Genomic DNA, 16,202 nt, shown 5'->3' on the forward strand with positions numbered 1-16,202 from the left:
TGTCCTGAAGGCCTAGCTGAGGTTGGAGGCCACACATTGTCCATATACCCATCTGGGCAAATTTGTGATTTTGTATGCAGCAACTTGGATGTCAGAGTCAGAGGGTAGATAATATAATCAAGTCAGGGTTTCAGTACAATAAGAGACCAAGAACAAAGAGAATCACAAAAGATGAAGGGAACGGGATTATCTGGTCAAACACCAAGGCCACACCAGGCAGGAAAGGATGCAAAAATCTTAAAGAAAGATAAACCTCAAATACATGTGCTAAGTGGAAAGGGCCAGACACAAAAGACCACGTATTGTATGACTCTATTTACATTAAATGTTCACAAAAGCAAATCTATAGAGATAGAAAATAGATCAATGGTTGCCTAGGGCTGGGGTTGGAAATGGGATTAACTGTAAGTGTGAGGGATCTCACTGGGTTGATGGAATTATTTTAAAACTAGATTATGATGATGGTTGCATAACTCAGTAGATTTCCTAAAAATCATTGAATTGTATATCCGAAATGGGTGAATTTTATATATAAATTAATACCGCAAGAAAATTGTTTTTTTTTAAAGCTTAGGAGAAATTGGAGAGATTGTGTCTGCCTTTATGGGTTGATAAAGCAAAGGACTTGTGTTTTAGGAGCAAAGGTTCAAAAGAGTCAGAAGGACAACAGGTCAGAGTCATGGAGTGGGACAGTGACGGTAACACATAAGATGTTGACAAAATGCATGGGTACAGGCACTGACGTGGAGCACAAACCAAGGTCACTGGAGGTGAGGCAGTCAAAACACTGGGAGCTCATGGTTGGCCCCAGGGATGTCTGCAATGTCAAAGTTGGTAGCAGCAGCAACACTAGAGAGGGAGGGCTTGAGCAGATGCTACCATCATAAATGACTATCAGGAAATGACCCAGAGGTCATGGGATGATAGGGGTGAGGATGGGGACACAGTGAACTGGCCTCATACCAGGAGTCTCAATGAGGACCCAGGTTCTATAGGAGAGAGGAAGAGTAACTATTTGAAATTAATCTGAGGAGCTGGGGAATGTCGTATCGCTTACACACAGCAATGCAGACACACACACACACACTCATGCACACACACGTACTTGTATATACACATCCCACCTGTGGGCCACGAGGGAGAAAAGAATAAGCACTCACTCATACCTCCCGTGAGAACTAAGTTCCTATTTCAGCCCAAATGTGGGGGTGGGTTGCAGGAAGGGTGTATGACAGAGCAGGCTCAGTGGACAGGCTTGAAAGGAATGGCAGCAGTGGGCACGGAAAGAAAACAGAGTGCCAGGGAATGAGAAAAAAAACAGAAATGGATATGGTAGGGATGGGTGGGTTGAAGAAAAGAGAGCTCTAGTGAGTGAAGAGTGGTAACCTGTGATCTGTTTAGCTAGTTCCAAGGTCCTAAATGCCTAATGGGCCAAATTTAGATATCACCCCAGAGGCAGACTAGGGTTCCCCTCCCCATGGTCCTGCTTTTGGGACCTACCTTGCTGATGAGCTCCCCGATCATCCCGTTCCAGGAGGTGTTATGGAGCTGGTGACCATACCTGCCATCGGGGGCCTGGTAAATTTCATATTTGAAGCCCAGAGCCTTGGCCAGTGCATCCAGGACATCTATGGAGAACCCTTTGTAGCGCTTGGGCTGTCCAAGGATGTTCTCAGCCACCATCACAAAAGGCTCTTCCTGAGGACAACAGAATGGATGTTCTTCAATTAAATAACAGGTTCATTAACACACATCTTTCCAGGGTAGATGGAGAGACCAATCTGATGAATCATAGCTTTAGAATGTTTGTGAACATGGGCATGTATTTACCCAATTTAGGCCTGCAGTCTGAACATCCCTGCCCTTTTTTTAAAGCAGTTTATGGACACTCAGAGCACAGTGGATAGGAAGATCCCTCCAACCAGCATATTGATGGAGGAATGGAGATTTACTTGTCCTGTGTGATGTCATCCCAGCCTCTGCTCAGAACCCCATTGCCAGAATGACATGATTTGGTTTCACTCCTTTATTTGTGACATTCAGGACTCTGTCCTTAGGAAATGCCATAATTCTTCAGGACCCGCATAAGAAACGTGGTTACTTCTCATCCAGTATAAAGAACGACAGGAAAAGCTCTATGATATCAGATTGAGAGAAGACAGCATTACTAGAAAATGGATTCTGATTCATGGAAGGTCACACCATATGTCAAAGGTCAGGACAGAATTAAACCCCACAGTTTCCGAGCCCAAAGCCACATTCACACATTTTGTGTTGTGTCCTACGCACTTCTGTAGGGCATGTGATCCTCTGGAAAACACCTCAGCCTTCCCCACCACAATCCTATAAAACTGAACAGGAATGGGGCTTTTAGCAAACAGCCCCAGAGAATATATCTCATTAGTTTAATTGGGGGTGTGGGGGGTTATGGTATAATGTTTTTTCTGTGATGTGCATACAGGAAATGCAGGAACACCGCTGCCAAAGGCTTCTAGAGCCAAGGACATGTCAGTGCCTCATGCGACAGAGGGGACATTTGAACCATGTCTGAACAGTTAATAAGAGGTAAATCGAAAATGTCTCCTAGAGCCCTGAAAAGGTGAAGGAAGAAATTGACAGGAAGATGCTTCTAAGGTCTCCTAAAGATGTAAAAGTCTATGATTCCAGGACAACCGTGCAGAAAAATTGCAACAAAGGGTCTTGGTTATGAAGTTTGTGTCACATGGGGCCATCAGTGGGATTGGGTGCTGGAAGAGTATCCTCCTCCAAGCATCTTTCTGGGGACTCTGCCTATCAGCAAAGCTCTCCTAAGGACGATCAGTAGGTCAAGACACTGTTTACATCCAGGAACAAATAGAGATATGCCTGCTTGAAAGCTTAGCAGTGGCTCTAGAGGTCCTTCTCTAGAGCAGCCCAGTCACCTCCCGCGAAAGGCCCTGGGGCAGAATCTCCAACCTTACTCTTCTTCATTATTTGTAAAATCATTTGCCAGAAAGGCCATATGAACACTCAAGCCACTAATCAAGATCCCCTTCTCTCCAAACACAGCATTAAGCTGAACAGAGAGAAGCCTCTGACTCAAAAGCCTGAATGGTGAAGCTCCCCAATATGCCCGTGATCCTACCAAGACAGTCACCACTTTGAGAGTCAGTCCTTGGAGGCGGCTGCCCATGGGCCTCTCTTGCAGGCTGCCATTCAGGCCTTTCTCTGAGTCCCACGTCGCCAGCTGTGAAGGAAAAAGGGAGTGTGAGGGACAGAACAGGCACCTGTGTGCACCTCAGGAACTCGCCTCTCCAACCGGAATCCTGATTCAGGCAGCTAGGAGGACAGCAGGCCCCTCAGCGTCGCAGAGACTCAGAGCCATCTTAAAGCCTTAGAAAGAATAAAGGTGTGACAGCCAGTTCTACTTTCTCCATCAGCTCATGTGGAACTTGAGGACTTGCCACATCTTTAAAATAAAACCAATTGGTAAGAACTTGTTTCTAGAATGAACATTTCTGTCTCATTTTATTCTGTCCACTCACCGAGGTCATGTCACCATGTCTCCCACAAAGTGTCTTCTTTCTGTAATTACTCCTTTGACTTGCCCAGGCCACAGGGCCCCTTAAATTCACCCATCGCTGCCCCCCGAGGCAGGATGGAGCTCAGCAGTGAAGCAGGTAACAAAGACCCCCATGTGTGGCTTGTCTTGCTCCCTGATGCCTACTGCAAATGGGGTCAAGAGCTCCCTGCCTGTCTTCACTGTAGGGCAAATTTCATAATTTTCCTTGATGTACAGGTATAGGGCAAGACTACATGTGCTCTGGATCTGCCATATCCTCCTGACCCTGCACAGTCTCTCCCATAGCCTGATGCATCTCTGACAGGCCCCCTGAGGTGGTTATGGAGCCCCGCTACTGGCTCAGAAAGAACAGGAGACACAGATGTTCTTTGGACTGCTTCCCCTCTCTGCATCCCTGCTGGGCCTGGGGAATCACGATGAAATCTTTATCTGATCAATGATTCTCAGTCATTAATTGGTAAAATGTAAAAAACAAACAAAAAAAACACATACCAGCCCCCATCTCAACTTAATCAGGATCTCAGCACTTAGGCATGAGGAATTGTAATGCTTCCCCAGCGGTCCTCATTGAGAAACCCTGTTCTAGGTCACTGCATATTAGATTCTCTTAAGAAGGCTTTTAAAGCATATTGAGGGCTGGGCCTCACCCCCAGCGATTTGAATTTAATTGGTCTGTAGTGGGCTAGATATGAATATTTCAGCTCCCCAGGGGATTCTAATGCACAGCCAGGATTGTAAACCTCTGCTATAGATTAAAGCGGGGGATCCTCAAACTGTAATATGCACACAAATTATCCAGGGATTTTATATGCACTTTCTGATTCTGGGGCCTGTGATTATTCCTATCTAACAAGCTCCCAGGTGAGGCTGCTGCGGATGATCCATGACCACCATCTAAGCAGCAAGGCGTTAAAGAAGCAGACCGCTGTGGGCAGCATCTACTCTTCATCGGAGAAAACCCACAAGTCCCCTAGTGAGGCTGAGCAGAAGAACTATCCCTCTGTGGAGAAATGTCACCAGGTGCCCTAAAGAAGCTACCAATAGTGCTACCTACGGACACGCCTGCTCTCCCAGCGTGTCCCTTAGCCTTGACATCTGCAGCAGGCTCTGCACTCCGAGCTTTGACTATGAGGCTACAGTGGCAGAATCTGTGGGACCATGCCACCTGGAAGATACTAGAACCCTGAGGCCTAAAGCAGGACTATCAGAACGAGATACATGGTTGTAAAAGCAGTTTAAAAGGAACCTAGAAACCCTGGCTGTCACTTTGGACACAATACCAAGTAAGACCCACTCCATCCTAAGTAATAGGATGCCTGGCAGTGATGAATGAATCATTTAGTTAAGAGCATGGCCATGTGCTCTGAGAAGCTCCTCACAGCCACCACCAGTTAATTTGAGGGGCACTGCAGTAAAGGGCAAAGTTAAAATCTACCCAAAGTCCTCTTCAAGGACATCAAAGATGCCACACTCTGGGAACTGGCATAGTGAGAAGGAAAGCTCATGGCTCTTTCCCCTTGGGTCCTGGAAACAGCACTGGGACCCAGGATCAAGTCCTGCATCTAGAGTAGAATGCTGGTCAAAGGGAAGAGACAAACCCAGACAAAAAGAGTCAAGGTGTCGATTCCCTACATTCTTTGGACCCTCTGACATGGACCAGGGGACTCATGATGTGTATTTGGGCTGCCTGCATCTGATCCCCATAACTGGTTAGCCCAGGCATTGGAGCTGCTTAACCCTGATGGGTAATCTGCTGCATCTCCTGGCTGGGGTGGTGTTAAGAAGGTCCCCAGACCACCTCGATGACTGACAAAGTCATAATGAAGGCGATCTTGTCCTCGTGATGACATGTCAGTTCCAGGTACCAGATACTCTGCCTTACAGCAGGACTTGAATTCCTAACATGTGCTGCCAAACCTCCGTGGCACAGGTGAAGGGCCATCTCCACTCTGTGCTAGCACCTGCATGAGCAAGCACCCGGGATGGGGTTCTGCTTGGCCTTGATCAAACAAGCTTTACCCGTCTGTCTACTGGGATAGAAATCAGTCTTGAAAATGGAGAATGGAGGCAGGAAAAAGCAGTTGGGATAACACCCTGTCCTTCTAGAGTTTTAAGCTCAGCTGCGAGAAGGGCTCTGCCTCCCAATGCCTTGCCACACAACCCTCTTCTTCTAGCTCATTGTCTGGCTCAAAGCAGCAGCCCCCCTGCCCCAGAGTATTGCAACAGCCTCCCCATTGAGCTCATTACCCCCAACCTCTCCTCTTACAGCCTCCTCCCTTTTGCTGATTTGTACCTTTGTAATAAATGAACCCAAACATGAATGTGTTAGTGAAAATTTTCAAATGACTTCTCATTTCCTACAGAATAAATCCTAACACTCCGAAGCTTGGCCTAAAAGAAGGGTCTTCCTTATCGAGATCCGAGCCTGGCGATCAGGTTCACTTAAGTGTATGTAGGCCCAGTCCACTCCAACCCCACCAAATCCCTCACCTTCACATGGCATGCTTCCTCCAAGTCCTTCTGCCTTTAATACCATCCCTCTTTGGTTGGGTCTGGTACACACTTACTCATATTTTTTTTTAAAATAAGCTTTCACTTTAGAATAGTTTTAGATTTACAGAAAAGTTGTAGAGGTTGTGCAGAGTCTGTCCATATAGCCTACATCCAGTTTTCCCCATTTAAGATGTTACATTAGTATAACACACTCCTCACAGCTAATGCAATGTTTATTAGCCCAATCTCCACCATTTATACAGAGCTGCAGTAGAAATACTCTCCACTGTCTTCCATGCTGGATCTAAGTCTGTGACCCTGCTGGGTGTGCTACTTGGGTTTGTCACCCTGTCCCCTGAGATCAAAACCCTATCTTCATAAACTGTCTAGAATTTCAGGCTCTTGGACTAGACCTTGCCTTGCTTATTCCCATCTCAGGGTTTCCAACCTTGCTTCGAATGCCATGTTCTCCTCTTGAAGGTCAACTTACTATACCTGGTAAAGATTTGGGGAAGAAGAGAGGAACTCAGAGGTGTGAAAATAGCATAAGTTTGGTAGTTGACTGACCTGTATTCTAGTTGTGTTCCCACCACTTACCTGGGTGACCTCAGGCAGCATGTTTGACTGCAGTGCTTAAAATTTTGAATAAATTTGACTCCATTGACATTCCATTTTCTCATCTAAAAAGTATAATAAGAATATTTTCCCTGCCTACCAAACATTTAGGGGCTATTCAAAAGAAAAAATCACTTTGAAATAATCTGCTATAAAGTAATAATCACAAAGTAAAGAAGCAGGATATAAACCTATGTGTGCAATAAAAGCTTAATTATGGTTTTTTAAAAGGGTGGTGGTAAACATGGGAGGAGCTGTATTAAAATGTAATATGTGAATATATCCAGGTGGTGGAATTATGAAAAATCATTGCAACTTCTTGACACTGTTCTGTGTTTTCAACAGGTTTTTCACTACTTTCACAGGAAGGAAAATAAGCTTTTGATCAAAATAACTAGCATAATGACAAAATCCTGTCACACGCATTCGTACGACTAAGGACTGAATGGAGGGGAGCAATCTGAGTTAAATTATCTGTTGGTGTGTCAAGACCAGTCTGAGAGTGAGAACCCAATAAATCAGTCCTCTGGCTGCCAGGAGCTCTGGCCACGGCATCCCCATCTCCTAGAAGAGGGAATTGCAGGTTCATCCAACATGGCGTCTCCCATTCTATGACCTCTGTAAGACGGTGTGGGGCCCAGTGAACCTATTGGGTTTGGAGACAAGGAAGTAGCCACTGCTGAGGCCCAGCTCCATGAAGACAGACAATATTTCTCCACTAAGAAAAAAGAACAGCAATCCTAAAGCAAAGCCATTTAAATCTAAGTGCAAGTATATGAGAGGGGAAAAAAAAAATTACTGCCCGCCTATAATTACCCCTATTTTTTTTATCCGGAAGTATTGAGGACTTAAAGTTTTTTTATTTTTGTGTGTTTTTGTTTTTTAATACAGACCTCTCTCTCCCTGTCCTTCAGGGCATCCTGTACTCTGACAGAGAAAGGAAAAATACTTCAAAGTGAAACCAAAATTCTGCCTTCAAACACATCAAAGTGCAACCATGTTCCAGGGACCAGGGTCCTTGAGTTGGGCAGGGAAGTTTATTATTCCCTCACATCAGCCTCAAGCCGAGCACCCCAGGCTGAGTGAATCCCCCCATTTCTACAAAGCCTTGTGTTCTTGCCCAAATCTTAAGACCAGAGCAGTAACTCTTCATTTCTGAGTGAGGCCATCCCTCTGAACACCTGGAATATAAGACCAGAGCACAGAAAAAAGCATTGTATAAACAGACTCCAGTGGACTTTTCTTTCTTTCTTTTTTTTTTTTTAATAAAATAAAGCCTTTAAATGGATTCCCAAACTTGCAGCTGACCCAGATTAGGAGAGACTGTATTCAGCTTCCCTCCTGAGGTGCCTGGTTCTCCTGGTTCAAAACACCGAGGAAAAAGTTTCAGTCAATGAAAGCCAAATGAGGCTGATAGGCTTGATAAATAGGAAGCCTGAAAAACCTTACCCCCATACAAGGCCTGACACTTAGTCATACAGCTGCAGACCATTTCATTTGTGCATAAGGGCGTCTATTCTGGCTTCCCCTTGTATTTTGTAGACAGAATTTTGTTTATGGGATCGATGAGTTTTATGGCCACAGACACCCACTTTTGACAGCTGACCTATCAAGATCAGTGCCTGAAAAACTAATTTCCAGCACTGTTAAACAAATGAGAACTGCCACGATTTGATAAGACAGCTATGGTTCTCATTCATCCAGGAGATCTGCTCTACCCAGACCAGAAGCATGCATGGACCCAGAGGTTACAGCACAATCATCCCTTGAAAGGAGATATATGGTTTCAAAATCTGATTATGACAAACAACTGTTCAAGAGATCAGCCAATTGGAGAATAAATTTCATAAACCAGTGGTCTTAGGAAAATATATTTCCTGAGTCAATTGGGGTGTTCTTCATGTTAGCATTTGAGTTGTGAGATGTGGGGATTTAGGACTTTGTGGCCCTGTCTTTAATAAATGCAGGGCTATTAACCATAAATGGGACAGGCCTCCTCTGGAAGAATGCGCTTTGTGGTCTATAATCTAGTTACAGAGGTCTCTTAAAGTGTCGTCTCTTTTCATGGGCAGGGGGGAAGGAGAGGAGAGGCAATCCAACTGCCTTACAGCCCAGAGACAGAATATGACCAGTTTCACATATAGGGCCTCGCCAATTCCTGGGGAGGGAGTAAGGGAAGGAAAGAAGGTAGGTTTGCTTAACCCCAAATCTCATATTTACCTACATCCAGCAAGATAATAGATCAATAATCTATAGTCACATTTCACAACTAAGTGACCAACCACTTCAGTGATAAGCTTATCTCAAGAGAGCACTGAAGGCAGGAAGTGAAATTTTTATGACCATGTCTGTCATACTTCACAGCCATTGCTGGAGTCCAGTTTAAGCCATACCCTCATTGACCAGTGACCCTATTCAGCTGAGCGCACAAGTCTTGGCTGGAATATGGGCTTCAGTAGTGAAAGCCACAGTGGGTTTATCTTCATGGCAGTGCATGGACTTTTCTAAAACATTTTAGAACATTTTTATTGGAGAATAGATGGGTTCAGTGTCTGTTCCAAAGGATCAGTCCTGGGTGGGTTTGGAGTCAAGGGGGCACCCACATCTTGAATCAGCTTGAGTTGGGGCATTCAGCCAGCACTGGTTCCAGATAATCAGTTGCACATTTTAAGCTCTGGCTAAATGCAGGGACAACATGTTTAGACACAAAAGAGCATCTTGGAAACAGAATGTAAGAATCTGAACATAGAATATTATTTGTAGCCAGGAATTCTAAAGTAAGGTCTAATTTAAAAGTTCATTTTGGGGAGGAGGAGCAAGATGGCGGAGGAGTAGGAGACCTAAATTCCGTCTAGTCCCAGGAATTCAGCTACATAGGTATCAAACCATTCTGAACAGAACTCAACACGAGATCGATCGAAGAAAAGAATAGCAGCAACTCTCTGAACAGAAAAGCGACCACTTTCTGGAAGGTAGGATGTGTGGAGAAGTGAATCTGAGGCGATATTTGGGAAGATAGACGGCGGAGGGGAGGGAGTCAGCTACTGGCAAGTGATAGAGCTGCAGAGCACAAAATCAGAACTTGTAGAAGTCGGCTCCGCTGAGGGACATCGCTCCAGTGGCTAAGTGGAGGGCGGAACCCTCAGTGGGACAGTGTGGTCTCAGGACCCTCAGGGTCACAGAAAGACCAGGGATGTCTGAGTGCGGCAGAGCTCCCAGGGATTGGAGTGGGGAAGCCAGCTGAAGAGACGGAGCCAAGGAGTGGGCTCTCAGCTCGGCGGGGTTGCCATAAATCATGATCCACGGCACAGTCGGTCCACTGCTCCCCCAGCAGGGACCCAACAAGCGGCAGATCCAGGGAGACTCCCCTTCCTCCCTGGGGAGGAGCGGCGCGGGAGCGCACTGCAGGGATCTGCTGGGTTTGGAGACTCCACACGGAGTTGTATGCCAGAGATAGAAACGCTCCGTTACAGGCCGGGTGAGCACGGAGTGCGGCCAGAGACCGGGGAGACGGGAGTGATTGACTGCTTTTCTCTGGGGGCACATTGAGGAGCGGGCTCCAAGTTCTTGGCTCCTCCAGGGTGGAGATTGGGAGGCCGCCATTTTCACTCTCATCCTCCAAAGCTGTATGGAAAGCTTGCAGGGAACAAAAGCTCCTGAGAGCAAACCCGAGCAGATTATTTAGCCGGGCCGCCGGTAAGGGTGGGACAATTCTGGTTACAACAAAGACATTTGAGAACCCCGGCAACAGGCCCCTCCCCCAGAAGATGAGCAAGAACAGCCAGCCAAGACCAAGTTTACCAATCAATGAGAACCGCAGAACTCCAGAGCTAGGGGAATACTGCACATAGAATTCATGGCTTTTTTCCCCATGATTATTCAGTCTTCCAAAGTTAATTTTTTTAATTCTCTTTTTTTCTTTTTCTATTTTTTTTTTTTTTTGGAATTCTTCTTTTCCCTTTTTCAACCAACATCAATCCCTTTTTTAAAAATCTTTTTTATTTTTCATTTTTAGAGTCATATTCTATCCCTTCACTGTAGTCAACCTTATTTTTTGTATATATATATGTTTTTCTCTCTTTAAAATTTTGGGATACAGTTTCTTCTAACAGACCAAAATATACCCTAAATCTCTAGTGTATGGCTTTGTTCTAGTCTCCTGCCTGATCATATTCTCTCCCTTTTGTTTTTTGTTTTTTATTTTTTTAATTTTTCTTCTTACTTTTTTCAACCAACTTCTTATCAATTCCTTTTATAAAATCTTTTATAATTTTCATCTTTACAATCATATCCCATCCCTTCATTGTATTTACACTTATTTTTGTATATATATATATATATATATTTTTTTTTTCTTTCTTTAAAATTTTGGGAGGCAGTTTCTTCTAACAGACCAAAATACACCCAAAATCTAGTGTGTGGCTCTGATCTATTCAGCAGACTGATCATATTCTTTTCTTTCTTTCTTTCCCTTTCTTTTCCCCCTGGTTTCAGGTCTCTTCTGATTTGTTTAGTGTATATTTTGGGGGGGTCGTTGTCACCCTTTTGGCATTTTGTTCTCTCATTCATCTATTCTCCCCTGGACAAAATGACAAGATGGAAAAACTCACCTCAAAAAAAAGAACAGGAGGCAGTACTGACTGCCAGGGACCTAATCAATACAGATATTAGTAAGATGTGAGAACTAGAATTCAGAATGACTATTATAAAGATACTAGCTGGGCTAGAAAAAAGCATAGAAGATACAAGAGAATACCTTTCTGGAGAAATGAAAGAACTAAAATCTAACCATGTCAAAATCAAAAAGGCTCTTAATGAGGTGCAATCAAAAATGGAGGCGCTAACTACTAGGATAAATGAGGCAGAAGAGAGAATTAGTGATATAGAAGACCAAATGATGGAGAATAAAGAAGCTGAGAAAAAGAGAGATAAACAACTACTGCATCAGGAGGGCAGAATTTGAGAGATAAGTGATACCATAAGACGAAACAATATTAGAATAATTGGGATCCCAGAAGAAGAAGAAAGAGAGAGAGGGAGGAGCTATATTGGAGCAAATTATAGCAGAGAACTTCCCTAATTTGGGGAAGGAAAGAGGCATCAAAATCCAGGAGGCACAGAGAACACCTCTCAAAATCAATAAAAATAGGTCAACACCCTGACATCTAATAGTAAAACTTACAAGTCTCAGAGACAAAGAGAAAACCCTGAAAACAGCTCGAGACAAGAGGTCTGTAACCTACAACAGTAGAAACATTAGATTGGCAGCAGACCTATCCACAGAGACCTGGCACGCCAGAAAGGACTGGCATGATCTATTCAGAGCACTAAACGAGAAAAATATGCAGCCAAGAATGCTATACCCAGCAAGGCTGTCATTGAAAATAGAAGGAGAGATAAAAAGCTTCCAGGACAAACAAAAACTAAAAGAATTTGCAAACACAAAACCAGCCCTACAAGAAATCTTGAAAGGGGTCCTCTAAGCAAAGAGAGAGCCAAAAAGTAACATAGACCAGAAAGGAACACAGACAATACACAGTAACAGTCCCCTGACAGGCAATACAATGGCACTAAATTCATATCTTTCAATAGTTACCCTGAATGAAAATGGGCTAAATGCCCCAATCAAAAGACACAGGGTAACAGATTGGATAAAAAAAAACAAGACCCATTGATATGCTGCCTGCAAGAGACTCATTTTAGACCCAAAGACACCTCCAGATTGAAAGTGAGGGGGTGGAAAACCATTTACCATGCTAATGGACATCAAAAGAAAGCTGGGGTGGCAATCCTTATATCAGACAAATTAGATTTTAAACCAAAGACTATAATAAGAGATGAGGAAGGACACTATATCCTACTTAAAGGGTCTATCCAACAAGAAGATCTAACAATTGTAAATATCTATGCCCCTAACATGGGAGCAGCCAATTATATAAGCCAATTAATAACAAAATCAAAGAAACACACTGACAACAATACAATAATAGTGGGGGACTTTAACACCCACCTCACTGAAATGGACAGATCATCTAAGCAAAATGGACAGATCATCTAAGGAAATAAAGGCTTTAAATGACAAACTAGACCAAATGGACTTCACAGATCTATTCAGAACATTGCATCCCAAAGCAACAGAATACACATTCTTCTCTAGTGCCCATGGAACATTCTCCAGAATAGATCACATCCTAGGTCACAAATTAGGTCTCAACTGGTACCAAAAGATTGGGATCATTCACTCCATATTTTCAGACCACAGTGCTTTGAAACTAGAACTCAATCACAAGAGGAAAGTCAGAAAGAACTCAAATACATCGAGGCTAAAGAGCATCCTACTAAAGAATGAATGGACATCAGGAAATAAAAGAAGAATTAAAAAATTCATGGAAACAAATGAAAATGAAAACACAACTGTTCAAAATCTTTGGGATATAGCAAAGGTGGTCCTAAGAGCAAAGCATATAGCAATACAGGCCTTTCTCAAGAAACAAGAAAGGTCTCAAATACACAACCTAACCCTACACCTAAAGGAGCTGGAGAAAGAACAGCAAATAAAGCCTAAACCCAGCAGGAGAAGAGAAATAATAAAGATCAGAGCAGAAATCAATGAAATAGAAACCAAAAGAACTGTAGAACAGATCAACGAAACTAGGAGCTGGTTCTTTGAAAGAATTAATAAGATTGATAAACCCCTGGCCAGACTTATCAAAAAGAAAAGAGAAATGACCCAAATAAATATAATCATGAATGAAAGAGGAGAGATCACAACCAATACCAAAGAAATACAAACAATTATAAGAACATATTATGAGCAACTATATGCCAGCAAATTAGACAATCTGGAAGAAATGGATGCATTCCTAGAGATGTATCAACTACCAAAACTGAACCAGGAAGAAACAGAAAACCTGAAAGACCCATAACCAGTAAGGAAATTGAAGCAGTCATCAAAAATCTCCCAACAAACAAGAGCCCAGGGCCAGATGGCTTCCCAGGGGAATTCTACCAAACATTTCAAGAAGAATTAATACCTATTCTTCTGAAACTGTTCCAAAAAATAGAAATGGAAGGAAAACTTCCAAACTCGTTTTATGAGGCCACCATTACCTTGATCCCCAAATCAGACAAAGACCCCATCAAAAAAGAGAATTACAGACCAATATCCCTGATGAACATGGATGCAAAAATTCTCACCAAAATACTAGCCAGTAGGATCCAACAGTACATTAATATGATTATTCACCACGAGCAAGTGGGATTTATTCCTGGGCTGCAAGGTTGGCTCAACATCCGCAAATCAATCAATGTGACAGAATACATTAATAAAAGAAAGAACAAGAATCATATGATCCTCTCAAAAGATGCAGAAAAAACATTTGACAAAGTACAGCATCCTTTCTTGATTAAAACTCTTCACAGGGTAGGGATAGAGGGTACATACCTCAATATCATAAAAGCCATCTATGAAAAACCCACAGCGAATATCATTCTCAGTGGGGAAAAACTGAGAGCTTTTCCCCTAAGGTCAGGAATATGGCAGGGATGTCCACTATCACCACTGCTATTCAACATAGTATTAGAAGTCCTGGCCACAGCAATCAGACAACAAAAAGAATTAAAAGGCATCTGAATTGGCAAAGAAGAAGTCAAACTCTCACTCTTTGCAGATGATATGATACTTTATGTGGAAAACCCAAAAGACTCCACCCCAAAACTGCTAAAACTCATACAGGAATTTAGTAAAGTCGCAGGATATAAAATCAATCCACAGAAATCAGTGGCATTTCTACACACTAACAACAAGACAGAAGAAAGAGAAATTAAGGAGTTGATCCCATTTACAATCGCACCCAAAACCATAAGATACCTAGGAATAAATCTAACCAAAGAGGCAAAGAATCTGTACTCAGAAAACTATAGAATACTCATGAAAGAAATTGAAGACACAAAGAAATGGAAAAACATTCCATGCTCATGGTATGGAAGAACAAATATTGTGAAAATGTCTATGCTACCTAAAGCAATCTACACATTTAACAATCCCTATCAAAATACCATCAACTTTTTTCAAAGAAATGGAACAAATAATCCTAAAATTTGTATGGAAACAGAAAAGACCCCGAATAGCCAGAGGAATGTTGAAAAAGAAAAGCAAAGCTGGTGGCATCACAATTCCGGACTTCAAGCTCTATTACAAAGCTGTCATCATCAAGACAGTATGGTACTGGCACAAAAACAGACACATAGACCAATGGAACAGAATCGAGAGCCCAGAAATGGACCCTCAACTCTATGGTCAACTAATCTTCGACAAAGCAGGAAAGAATGTCCAATGGAAAAAAGACAGTCTCTTCAACAAATGGTGTAGGGAAAATTGGACAGCCACATGCAGAAGAATGAAACTGGACCATTTCCTTACACCACACACAAAAATAGACTCAAAATGGTTGAAAGACCTCAATGTGAGACAGGAATCCATCAACATCCTAAAGGAGAACACAGGCAGCAACCTCTTCGACCTCAGCCGCAGCAACTTGTTCCTAGAAACATCGCCAAAGGCAAGGGAAGCAAGGGCAAAAATGAACTATTGGGACTTCATCAAGACAAAAAGCTTTTGCACGGCAAAGGAAACAGTCAACAAAACCAAAGACAACCGACAGAATGGGAGAAGATATTTGCAAATGACAAATCAGATAAAGGGCTAGTATCCAAAATCTATAAAAAACTTATCCAACTCAACACCCAAAGAACAATCCAATCAAGAAATGGACAGAAGACATGAACAGACACTTCTCCAAAGAAGACATACAAATGGCCAACAGACACATGAACAAATGTTCAACATCCTTGGCATCAGGAAAATACAAATCAAAACCTCAATGAGATACCACCTCACGCCAGTCAGAATGGCTAAAATTAACAAGTCAGGAAATGACAGATGTTGGCGAGGATGCAGAGAAAGGGGAACCCTCCTACACTGTTGGTGGGAATGCAAGCTGGTGCAGCCACTCTGGAAAACAGTATGGAGGTTCCTCAAAGAGTTGAAAATAGAGCTACCCTATGACCCAGCAATTGCACTACTGGGTATTTACCCCAAAGATACAAATTTAGTGATCTGAAGGGGTATGTGCACCACAATGTTTATAGCAGCAATGTCCACAATAGCCAAACTATGGAAAGAGCCAGGATGTCCATCAACAGAAGAATGGATAAAGAAGATGTGGTATATATATACAATGGAATATTATGCAGCCATTCAAAAAAAACAAAAACAAAATCCTGCCATTTGCAACAACGTGAATGGAATTAGAGGGTATTGTGCTAAGTGAAGTAAGTCAATCAGAGAAAGACAAGTATCATATGATCTCACTGATATGAGGAATTTGAGAAACAAGACAGAGGATCATAGGGGGAAGGGAGGAAAAAATGAAACAAGATGAAACCAGAGAGGGAGACAAACTGTAAGAGACTCTTAATCTCAAGAAACAAACTGAGGGTTGCTGGAGTGGTGGGGGTGGGAGGGATGGGG

The 16,202-nt window shown here is 42.9% G+C and overlaps 1 protein-coding gene across 3 annotated transcripts in view; it reads right to left on the bottom strand.

The window, feature by feature from the left end:
- GRID1 (glutamate ionotropic receptor delta type subunit 1) overlaps positions 1 to 16,202 on the bottom strand; it is a 774,024-nt gene that overhangs the window by 171,639 nt on the left and 586,183 nt on the right. For all 3 annotated transcript variants that reach the window (XM_032423996.1, XM_032423994.1, XM_032423993.1), the window contains exons 9-10: positions 3,125 to 3,226; positions 1,501 to 1,698 (exon numbers count right to left, since the gene is read on the bottom strand). In XM_032423996.1, coding sequence (XP_032279887.1) covers positions 1,501 to 1,698; positions 3,125 to 3,226 — 300 coding nt within the window. The remainder of the gene's footprint in view (positions 1 to 1,500; positions 1,699 to 3,124; positions 3,227 to 16,202) is intronic.

The sequence above is a fragment of the Phoca vitulina genome, unplaced genomic scaffold, assembly GCF_004348235.1.
Source record: "Phoca vitulina isolate PV1807 unplaced genomic scaffold, GSC_HSeal_1.0 scaffold29, whole genome shotgun sequence".
NCBI classification, from domain to species: Eukaryota; Metazoa; Chordata; class Mammalia; order Carnivora; family Phocidae; genus Phoca; species Phoca vitulina.